The sequence below is a fragment of the Megalobrama amblycephala genome, linkage group LG6 (assembly GCF_018812025.1).
Source record: "Megalobrama amblycephala isolate DHTTF-2021 linkage group LG6, ASM1881202v1, whole genome shotgun sequence".
Classification (NCBI taxonomy): domain Eukaryota; kingdom Metazoa; phylum Chordata; class Actinopteri; order Cypriniformes; family Xenocyprididae; genus Megalobrama; species Megalobrama amblycephala.
The window spans coordinates 40,070,874-40,083,389 of record NC_063049.1 but is presented as its reverse complement, the minus strand read 5'-3'; the positions used below and the strand labels follow the sequence as shown (position 1 = coordinate 40,083,389).

At 36.1% G+C, this 12,516-nt stretch overlaps 1 protein-coding gene across 6 annotated transcripts in view; it reads left to right on the top strand.

Moving 5' to 3' along the window:
• The window catches only part of tns1b (tensin 1b), a 320,941-nt gene that overhangs the window by 46,464 nt on the left and 261,961 nt on the right, over nt 1-12,516 (top strand). Inside the window, exon 1 of one of the 6 annotated variants that reach the window (XM_048194587.1) lies at nt 2,496-2,817. The exons of 4 other annotated variants lie outside the window; for them this stretch is intronic. In XM_048194587.1, coding sequence (XP_048050544.1) covers nt 2,803-2,817 — 15 coding nt within the window. In that variant the 5' untranslated portion in view covers nt 2,496-2,802. Of the gene's footprint in view, nt 1-2,495; nt 2,818-12,516 lie in introns of those variants that run through there. One more of the 6 variants, XM_048194593.1, reaches the window with a different exon arrangement.

The following is a 12,516-nucleotide window of genomic DNA, read 5'->3' as shown; positions in this document are numbered from 1 at the left end:
ATCATTCTCTACTGGTAAACCATGAATCTGATAAGCTACAACAACAACAACAACAAAAAAAAGAGATCCTAAATCTGAAATACTTGAATGTAGCTTGAAAGCTTTACCAAATAGCAATTTAGCAATTGGCTCGTATAATGACACATACAGTCTGTGTGTGTGTGTGTGTGTGTGTGTGTGTGTGTGTGTGTGTGCTGGCGCAGATGAATTTGACTCGTCAAGGCAGAAGCTTGATGTTCTCTCCTCAGGGCACCATGTCACACAGCTTTCTCCAAATGAAAACATGGTCGACGCTCAAGGGGGCAGTAAATCTACCTCCTTTAATGGAGGACGTGTTCACAGAATGTCCTGTGACAAGTCTACCCACAGACGTGTTATTTAATACCTGTCGGTGCATAGAAAAGAACAGCCTCTCCCTTATATCTCACCTCCATCTGTCTTTCTGTCTTTAGATGCTATGTAGTCACTTTAATTTAAACATGAAAACAACAGGAGATGGTTTTGAGGTGTTCAGGGCATTCATTAAAGCGGTCCCCCACTGATGGTTATAGGGTTGTGACCTGTCTGGCCTTTAAATTTTAAGTGGCTCTCGCCCCTGACATATTTACCCCCGTGCTAATTCTGCTCATGGCAGTGGTGGCGCATGCAGGGAGGTTTGAAGAGCTAATGCATGCAGGCCTGGACTCTGAGCTTTACCCCTCCCGCAGGCCATCCTTTTGCTATTTTGTGTCCTGGGTACAGATTTATAGATGTACCACACTGGTAACCACGGGAAACTGTGTTAAGTGGGTTGGCTTGAAAGGCGTAGGCTTGTATACTTTACAGCAGTACTTATATAGTGTGAAATACATTTTTGACCACTAGGGGTGCACAAATTGAAGTACCGAGTAGAGTATGGCAAGTTTTTAATGGCAGGGATTCCCAAGTATATGAATAAGCGTGTGTGTGTGTGTGTGTCTGTGTGTGTGTGTGTGTGTATCAGGAGCATTTCCTCCTAGGAGGCAAGGGAGGCAGTGTCTCCTAAAAAAACTGGATGAGAAAATAATAGATATTACAAAAATATAGCAATGCAAATATTACAAAATATGACATTTAAAAAGTGTAAAAGTCACTTGTTTTTTATAATGGAACACTGTCCAACAGTGACCCCTGCAGGTAAAGTTACAGCGGGAGTCCGCGTGTCTCTTGCCTCCCCTGAGCCCATTGACTTTAAACAGACCCCCTAAAGCGTGCGCTGGGTTTGGTGGGGGGTAATTGAGAATGAATGGAGGAAAGTCACATGAGAAAGTCACATCACGCTATGATTGGATGTGATTGGTTATGATTGGATGTAACTGGATATGGATGCGCAGTTCACAAAATAAATATATTGTTTAAATTCTTACTGCCTTTAGTTATTATTTTGGAATAAATGTAAAAATGCGTAAAAACTTGAAAATTTAAATTTATGAAATTTATACTTGGTTTTAATACATTAAATTGTGTAAAAATACAAAATAGAATTGTATTTGGTCTTTCTTTTTTATGTAATGTTTATTTAACCTGGAAATTTAAGTGTAACAGATATAAATTTGATATATATAAAAAATGTGAGGACTTTGCCTCATTTTTACCACGGATGTATATGTACCACTAATGTATATGTATATAATACACACACACACACACACACATATATATATATATATATATATATATATATATATATATATATATATATTTATGTGTGTGTGTGTTGTATATATGTATGTGTGTGTGATATATATTATTTTTCATTATTTTTTATTCATTACAACAGTTTATTTTTATATTTATTATTATTTTATTTTACAAATGTCTTCTATTTTATTTCTTCATGTTAAATTAAGCATTTTTTATATCTTGTTACCACATTAATAACAACCCTAAAATGCATTTTTTCATTAGATTTAAAAGTAAAATGCAAGACAGTTAGAGCTTTTTTGTTAATTTAGTATGTTCTATTTTAAATATTGCATATTTTTGATAAAAAGCATCTTTTATAAAAAAAACTGCACTGCACATTTCCATTTCCTTCTGGTTGTATCAGATCCAGATATTGGCAGTATAAGGGCTGGCGGACCTACCCTTTTCAGCACTAATTTTGAGGGAAAATATGCAGAATAAATGTAAACATGTTCAAATGTATTAACTAGAGCTGAGAGTACCTCCCTTTTATTGAGTTGTGTTGTGACGGCAGCTAATTATATTTTACACACCTTGGCTTTTGACCTCATAGAGTCAAACACACTGTTTTGAACTTGTAAATAAGGTCTCCTATTCTAATAATGTCGTGTCAGAGCCGGGGGGGTGGGGGGTTGACGCCTTGACGGTCTGGTCAGTCAGCTTGGAAACTTCTGTCAATGATCAACATGATTGTTAAAAGTCTTCTCTCTAACTGTAGCCCTGCGTGAAGCACAGGTTAAACTTTGACCTCGGAAAAAGCGTGAAGGAAAGAAAAACAATGTCGGGCTCCTAGTACGCTGCATGTTGTCCGACGATCGCATCCCCCCAGGAGAATCTCGTAGAAAAGTGTGTGCGAGAATGCATGTGTTTCCTTTCCATGGCTAACAATGCAGCTCAGGAAATATGTCAGAACAAAGGCCAGACACCCAGGCTCTTGTTCTCAGTGTGCACTGCTGAGGAGGGCTGGGATACACTCATAGGCAGAACCGTGACCGTATATGCATGAATCCAGTTCAGCTGTATGATAAAAGTGAGGCTGGACTTATTGACACCTGGACATCTTAAACTGACAGGACAATCCTCGCAGAAGGCCGTGCGATGTCCCTCTGGACGGTGAGTTGCTTGTTGACTTCTCTAACTCTCCATATGGGTGTCATGGAGCATTGCAGACTTGAGTCTAGTGAGAATTGATGTCAGAATGTGTAAAAAAGACATTTATTTCAAACATAATATACTGTGGTGTCCAAAAGTCTATGAAATTTAGATTTTTTTTTTGTAATCCTGGAAATAAAGTAATTAAAAAAATAGGTCTTAAAATTATCATGTTAAAGTTTTTTTTTTATACAGATAATGAGATGTTCTTGCAGACTGGAGTAATGGCTTTGCCATCACAGGAATAAATTACACTTAACAATAGAAAACATAAAACAAAATATTACTCTTTTCTGGTGAAATTAATGCAGCCTTATTAAGCATAAAAGGTTTATTTCAAAAATGTTTAAATCTTACTAACCCTAAACCTTTAAACATTTTTATAATATAATTTGTAATGAAAATTGCTGTATTAAATTAGAAACAGGGTTTTTACAATCATGGAAAACATGGAAATGTCAAATATTTATTTATTGCTTTTTCTTTTCTAGTCATGGAAACAAGTAAAATTTTATCATGGAAATGCTTAGAAAGTTCTATAGTGAGAATACATTTTTCTGGTTCTGCTCTGCTGTAAAATACTCCATCAGCTAGAAATTGATATTGTGTAGAATAAAACTTGCAAGATATCAAGAGTAGTATTTTGTTATGAATCCATCAAAACAATTCACAGAATGGTCTGAATGATTCATTAGCACATTGATCCGAATCAAAGGTATTTAAAGAAATCCATATTGAGATTCAAGAAAATAATGTATTTTTATTAGTGGTCTCAGACTTTGGACCCCACTATAGATTTAGAGAATGGATTTATTAAGGCTGATAAAGACAGGAAAGAAATTGTGCTGTATTTTGATATATTATTAAGTAAAGTAGTGTATTAAAACTGAGTCAATTGAATTATGTTTTGCATTTTTACAGTTTAGACTAGGGTTGTGGTAATGGTTCATGTAGTGTTATTTCAGTGTGACCCATAACATTACAAAACAAAGGCTACGACTGTGTGATAATACACATTTAAATCACAGCCCCTCCGGCTGTGTTTTTCAGCTCTTGTCTTATCTATGAATCTTGGTTAGGAAAAACAAGATACAAAGAGTAACCGACACAGCTCCAAGTCCTGACTTGTCAGTGAGGTTTGCTACGGGACAGGTAGAACTACAAACCAGTGACGATGTTCCTGTTTACTACACCAACCAATCCAGGACCTCTTACAGATTGCAACAGTCTGGAATCATTGTTTGTCTTTTGTCTTTTTGCTGGAGGGTATGAGCCTTTCGCAGTTTTCCTGTGATGTCTAAATGTGTTTGTTTGCGAATGGGGTGACTCTGGTGTCAGCTTAAGGTTGCCAAGTTACTCAAAATTGAATTCTGGCTGCTGCTACATGGGACAGGATTTTTCAAAACCATTCAAGTTGAATTTATGATGTCTCTAGGATAGAATAATCGGTTTTAGATTCCTTGTAAACTACAGTTTTTGGTTTTGTTGTTGTTTTCTGGCACCTAGGGTTGAGCGTATGTACTCGGAAATGACACCATAACAATCATAATATTATTTCAAATTTTATTTGTTTTAGTACATGTATTTTTAGTTGGAGTTGTGAGTTTATTATGTGTGTAATAGGGATGGCTCGATACCACAATTTTGGCTTCGGTATGGTACCACAATCTAATACCGATATATCAATATTAAATCGATACCATACAGGGTCTAAATTTTGGCGCGGATAATTTTACTCATTCTCTGAGGTTTTGCGTTTACAAAGAGGGAAATTACCGCAAATGTTTAGGTCTGAGGTATCGCCAGCGATACCACTGCAATTTTTTTCTTACCAGTGTGAAAGAGACTCAAAATACTCCGTCAATGTTGCACATACAATTAAGAGTTATACGCCATTTTAATCTGTTGAATATCTTCTTTTATTTGTGTACACTCAGAATAAAAACAAAATGTTGTGCTTTTTGCAAAATAAAGAAAACTAACATGATGCGTGATCTCTCGTCTCCCTCTGAACGAACTCCAATCTTATAGCTCTCAGAAAATGAACTGTGACTTATTGAATACTAATGACAAAAAATTAGACTTATGTCTAAAAAAACGTTGAAATGTCAGGTTTTAAATCGTGTAAGTCAAATCGAAAACAAATATTCTCTGCTTATGTAATCTGTATGAAAAGAGAGCCATGTCAGAAGTCCGTGATTCGGCTCATTATCTGCTAATGCGGCCACGCCCACGGAACGAGCGCTATTCAGACGCAAATTCAGTCAATACATGCATACATCATCTCAATCGTGTATTTATTGTCTCGAAAAGTGTTTTGAATAGCCATAGTTAGCGATCTCTGGCCTCTGTTAGTTCAGTTCCTGGAGAGTCACATGACCTGTTCTTCTTTAGATAAATTTGTGGACTAAAGGTGCACAGAGTGCCCTCCGGCTGCAAGTATGAATTGAAAACACAGTATCCAGTGTTCATAGTGATGACAATAAATATTGAATACACTCCTTTGTATAGAAAATTGACAAACATATGCGAATCCATCCATATTTCTCCAAATGTGCATGCTTTTAAGCTAAAAGCCTATATGAAATGCCACAGAGGTAACATAATTGTTCAGACACTTTGCATCACAGAAATACATTATATTTTAAAGAATATAATACAATACCATTATTTTAAATTGTAATAATATTTCACAGTATTGCTGTTTTTTCTGTATGTTTGATATACACCATGATGAGCTTGAGACATGATCACAGAGGGTTTTTTCACAGCCTACCTGACTGAAAGAGCTCATTATTTATGCAGGTCATTACACCTCATTATGCGATTCTTTTGTATTCTCAGTTGTAAATGACCCATTATTCATGATGATTCACGCCTCCACGCATACTGTGTTTCGTGACAAAAAGTGTCTTACAAAATTTAAATCTCTCTATTGTTTTATATGAAGGAGTAGGCAGAATAATTTTTACATAATTTTGAAGCAAAAACTCTAGTCTACATCCTCCAATACCCGAAGTCTTGTGAACACACATATAATATTATTTTTTTTGGCCTTATTTCAGTGAATTACGTTTTTTGTTTTTTCAATAACCACGCATAAACATTATTCCTTCAAAAACACAAACATGTACATACATGTTCCTCACATATTATGGTAGCCTAGTTTGTGCTGAATACAGTGTAATGACACTTTTTCCATTAATATGTTTATGAACAACTGAAAAAAGTGTCAGGGCATGTCAAAACTTCTCCAGGCCCCAAATCAGCCTCAGACTCCAGAGGGTTAATAAATCAACACAGATTATCACATCAAATCAGTAAATTAAAAACTTTCTTGTGAAGTAAATTCAGCAATACTTTCTCTCCCCTCTCTAACTCTCAAAATGAGCAAATTGCTTCTGGCTTCAAAAGACATCGCACCTGTACATAAGCACGCTGCGATACAACACACTCATGCGCGTTTCGGACAACTGACAGAAATAACTTGCCCATGTTTTCTAAACCTTTTTAAACATCCAAGCAATTTTATCATTCAGTAGTAACGTACTTGGTAACAAACTCTTTGAGGGATGGCTTCTTTGCACTTATACCAACAAACAACGCACACACAAGCCACAGAGAGCTTGCGCATTCCAAATTGAGTTGTTTTTCCTTAAAGGATTAGTTCACTTTCAAATAAAATTTTCCTGATAATTTACTCTCCCCCATGTCATTCAAGATGTTCATGTCTTTCTTTCTTCAGTCGAAAAGAAATTAAGTTTTTTGATGAAAACATTCCAGGATTATTCTCCTTATAGTGGACTTCAATGGCCTCCAAACGGTTGAAGGTCAAAATGACAGTTTCAGTGCAGCTTCAAATGGCTTTAAACGATACCAGACGAGGAATAAGGGTCTTATCTAGTGAAACGATCTGCCATTTTCATGTATATGCTTTATAAACACAAATGATCACTTTGCACGTGCTTCCGTTTTCCGTATTCTTCAAAAAGATTACTCTGTATGTCCTACGCCTTCCCTATTCTACTTATGGAAAAAAACGGATTATGTCTTAGGTGAATTTAAATAGTTTAATAGTATGCGTCATCGTATGTGTAATAGTAGCCGATATCGAACCTGTGAAGCCAAAAATACATGTTGCTGTCTGTCACTAAATAACGTTTGTAACTTTAAATTAATCGTAAGGATTTACCTATTTAATGTATTAACAGTAACTATCCAGTGTTATTTTACATTTGTTTGCTTTATTTAATTTTTGTAACTAGCATCTCTGTACCTGCAACTACTGTTAGAACTACCTAAACTTAAGTGCAAATATTATGAGATATAAACATCATTGGTTCAAACGCACGCTGGAGCTTTCGTGTTATCTAACCGATATGATCTCATGTATGTGCGTTGATCAGTGTTAAAAGAAAATAAATGTCTAAATTAGATTGTTTGAATGACGCACTGACCTGTCGATCTCGAATTGTCTTGTACAAGTCAGAATGAGCAAGTGACAGATGCTTGGCAAGGTTTGATGGTTCTTCATCATTTTTATAAGCAAAGTAATTCCAAATTATAAGTCTACTTCTCTCATTATTAATTATTTTTGGGTGTGTTGAGTGAGATTCAACTGCTTTATCCATTTTTTTGGATTTTGCGTCAGTTTGTGTAGCATACTGTCACCTAGCGGTGAACTTCGGAACAGCAGCATATACCGAAATGAGCAAAATCATAATATCGTACTGTTCTAAATAAAATTTATACCAGTATTTTCCCAGTACCCACGCATCCCTAGTGTGTACTGAACAAGAATACTCTAAACATGTTGCTAACAAATGTTGCTTTATTGACCTTGCTTAGGATACTCAGGTATTTGTTCAAAACCTGTTCAAATGTTGTCCTTACTTTCAAAATTGAGTCATCTAAACAATGTTTTGCAAGGTCCCAGCATGCATTGCATAATAGAGGCCAGCTAGAAAAGAGCTGTGCAGGTATACCTCACTCTAGTAACTGACGTTAAAAGCTGTGATGCCATGCCCTGAGACGTCAGTTCGAATCCCACTCGGAGCTGGTCGAGTAGGGCTGGTTGCATTGGTGCCGTGACCCGGATGGAAGGGAGGTTTAGAGGAGTGAGTGTAATGCAGGTCAGCTAGGAAGAAGTTCCTAATAAAGAGTTCCAAGGTAAACCTCACTCTAGTGAATGGCATTAGAGGCTGCGATCCCATGCCGGAGACGCCAGTTCGAATCCCTCTCAGAGCGGGTCGAGTAGGACCGGTTGCATTGGTGCCGTGACCCAGATGGGTGGGAGGTATAGGGGGTGAGTGTAATGGAGGCCAGCTAGGAAAGAGTTCCTAGTAAAGATTTCCAAGGTAAACTTCACTCCCCTGGCTTATGCAATCCACCCCCCCCCCCCCCAAGAAATACGTGCTAATTTGTACATTAGGTCTAATAATTGGTGTGTTTTACCTATTCTATACATTGTCATTGCTGTGCAGTTTGAAGGACAAACAAAAACCTTTTACATTGGGTGGAAGGAACTTTCAACTGCAGTCCTGTCATTAGGACTCTTCCCCACATTGTCTACTTTGTCCATTAACATCAGTTACCACCAGTCATGTTGGTTGGTCCGAGAAAATAAGCTGCTAATGTACAAGAGTTCACCAGCAAAGGTTAGAAGCACAGACCATAACAAAGAGTCAGATGACAGATCCATGAAAAGCCAGAGGGCTTTGAGTGTGCCGTGTACGGCTTTGGCACAACTGTTTTGATGTATCTTGATGGCTTTGTGTTGTGAATGTCTCAAATTCCTGGTCACAGTGCCTGCAGGTCATTCAGAGGGTCTATTTAACCCCCGGGATGGTCTTTATGTGCACTTCACACTATAGGAGCCCACAAGTGAAGCGTGTCTGCACAAGTGAGGCATGTCTCCTTGGTCGGGTCCTGCTGGAGGTTCTGCCTCTTAGTGACGGGCTTTATGGACACAGACTGAGGATCAAAATAACAGCCTCTTCCACACAGTCACTGGATGGTATTTCTGATCTACTGGCCAAAACAGTGACCTTTGAAATTGCTCTTGGGAAAGAGGTGGTATGGCTTCTGTTTCCTCTGTTGTGAGTCTTTAATGAGAATTGACACTGAAATAGTTTTGGTCAACAATGACGCAGTGCTCTTTTTTTTTTTGTGGCTGAATTTCTGAGTTACTCAAAGATATATTAAAATTGCTGAATGATGAACATGTTAAAGTCAAAAATGTCTAGGTGGTATAACTGACCGGAGACTCATTAAACGTAGGGATGCACAATATATCGGCCACCATATTGGTATCGACCGATATGTTCATTTTTAATTTTATCGTTATCGGCCAGATAAGAAAATTTGGCCAATATATCAAAGCCGATAAATAATGGATTATTTCCTTCAGCTGAGACACTTCAGATGTGCACTGTCCACCAAGATGGTTTTGAATTGCTTGAAATATGATTGAAATCACCTCAAAAAGGAAAATACAGTTAAGTGCAACACGTGCAGCGCAAGTCTGTCATACAAGCATAAAATTTAATGAGAACATTATAATTGTGTGCTCGGTACATGGCTTTTAATGGTGAAACTATTGTTTTTGTAATCAGGCTCTCAAAAATTATATAATAATTTATCGGCCAATATATCGGTTATTGGCTTTCACATATAAAGAATGATCAGTTATCAGTATTGGCCAAAATGTTCATATCAGTGCGTCCCTAATTAAAAGGCTGAAATTGGTTGGGGGAAAAACAAACTTTTAAGTAGTTTTGATCAAAGTTCAGGAAGTGATGTGAGAAGAAAAATATCAGTTATATCAGTTTTAACCCTTAAATGCATACCTCGGGTTTTTAGTGACCCGGGACGTTATTCACTACCCTCCTCGTCATTAATTTTTTAAAGTTAGACATCAACCTTCTTGGTATTCCTCAATCAATTAATTATAAAGAATATAACAAGAAAAAAATCATAAAATTATAAAAGAATGCCTATTTTTGTATTCATTTTTTGTAAAAAAAAATTGTATAGGGTCGCAAACGACCCGAGGTGTGTATGAGTGTACATATATTTTTTCTGCACAACAATAATTGAATTTTAGATGCCGGAATAAGTGCAATACACCTTTATTCCACAAGGTGGCAATGTCTGATACACAATGCTGAAGTGACGATTCATTCAGACAGAAAAAAAAAAAAAAGAAAAACATGAAATGGCTCAGCGATTTACTGCAGAGCAAGTACTAAACGCAATCAAATATGACTGTAACTGTTACAGGATGAATCTGATGAAGCTGTTAGCGATCAAAATATTGATTTTGAAGATGTTGAAAATTATATAGTTTTGAGAATACGTTTGAGATCACGAATGGGCTCATATTCGTGACCTCAAACATAAAACTAGCCCATTATTTGCTGAATTTACTGGGAAATGAGCTCTGACGAGGACAGTGATGATGGCATAAAACATATGCTCAAACTGAGCCCTTTCAAGCTCCAAAACATAACAAAATACGATTTATTTTATTCTTCTGTAATTGTTACTCTAATATCAGAGGAGTTTTATATTATCGCGACAGGTAGAGATCCTTCCGTGTTAGATATAGATCCGGGTCGATAAAGACCCGAATATGTAAGAATGATTGGCGAAACAGACATGCATTTAAGGGTTAAATATTTTGATCTTTTTTATGACATGGTAAGGTTAGTTATGGTTTTACAATGTCAAATGAAGTAATCCTAAGAAAACCTAATGGTATTCATGATTCAAAAATGTATTTTGAAACTTTTACGGTGTGTTACAAGTTATAAGCACAATATTTGAGTATTATTTTACTGATTGATAATGATAACTCTAGACATTTTTTCATGAAATCTTTTTGCTGAAAATGGTTGATTTTTTTTTTCTATTATAATTTTTTTCCCTAATTACCAACATGAGTACAGATTACAAAGATTTTTTCCTGTTTTTCTTATCCTTCTTTTCCTATCCTTCTATCCATCTTAGACATCCTTATCTGTCACTGAGCCTTTTATTTGTTTCAGAACAGATATCTATTCTATTTATCATTCATAGAGTGGAGTATTACGGGTATTGATGTTTATTTTCTTCACTGTCTTGCTCTTTCTCTTGGATGCATACACAGACACAGTATTTCTTTCCCATAATAGTACTAATATGATATTTGTGTGTGTGATTCAAAGTCATCCATGGAGGTTACAGTGGGACGGGCTCTTCCCTCCCTCTCTTGGCTTAATGCTTCAGTCACGGGCCAAAACTCTCAGCCTCTGGCAGTGCGGCACACTGCAATGTTCCAGCTAAGAGAGTAATGGGATTAGCTATCTCTTACATAAAATGCTCCCCTGGCAGCCCTGCATGCCCCTCGGCCATTCATCAATGTGGAAAGACACAGCAGTTATGAATACAGTGGAACCAGAATGCACTAGAGAACAAACGCATAGCAGTGCAGTAAATGAGTTTAGAAGAGCAATGTGTTTTCACAGGCAACACTGTATTGATGATCTTCAAACATTCTGGTTACAGTTATTATAACTTAAAAACATGAACTTTTTAAGAAAATTTAAAGTTTGAAAATTCATTGGTTCTTTTTTGTACATATAGGCCGATTTACATACTGGATTGTGATTGGGTCTTTCTTTCCCAACAGAACACAAAATGTGTGCTGTACAAATCCACAGATATTAAGATGCTGTCCAATGTAGATAAACTGAGAATTATTATTTGGATTTTGAACAATATTAAAATTCGATATAGCTTTACAACATTATAACAGAAAGCATGAAAGACGGATATTAATTTTGTGATTTGCTAAAGACTATATTTAACAGTATTATTAAATTATTAGCATTATTAAAAATGAATTTTAAAAGAGTGTTTAAAATAATCTATATGTAAAGGTAGAGTAAGAGTGTGCACTATTAAATATCCATCATGGACCTGTAAAGAAAAACAATAATATCATTTGATAAGCATTATGGTACCGATATATTTTGCTTCCTTGGCATGATGAGTGATAACAACAAAGCAGTGTGTGTTTGCATTTATATTGTTAGCATCTTCTGAAACCTCACAGATTCCCATGAGGAACAGCCGACATCACTCAACAATGGATGGTGTTTGAATGAGGGATGAGAGAGACTTACTGCCTGAGACCCTCAATGGCTTTTTATTGCTTCATTCTCTTTTTTCTTAATGGAGAGGATGTGCAAGCACAACCTTCATTAAACGTGTAGATGATTACATGGCAGTCTGGGGGTCAAGTCTGCATGACCCCGTTATGCTCCTCTTGTTCAAGCATTGTCCCTGTGGGGAAATCCTCGGGAGCTGATTAGAAACACCCTCCATTAGAAATAAGGACCACAAAATGTCACAACAGCCACACAGACATTTTAAAAGCAAATCTGCTTTCAAAATGCTACACATACTGTATGTGGAATCGGTTTAATGATTTTTATTTTATTTTATTTTATTTTATTTTATTTTATTTTATTTTATTTTATTTTATTTTATTTTATTTTATTTTATTTTATTTTATTTTATTTTATTTTATTTTATTTTATTTACATTTTACATTTGCATTTACATTTACATTTTTATTTTTAATTGAATTGAATTTGATTTTATTATTTATTTATT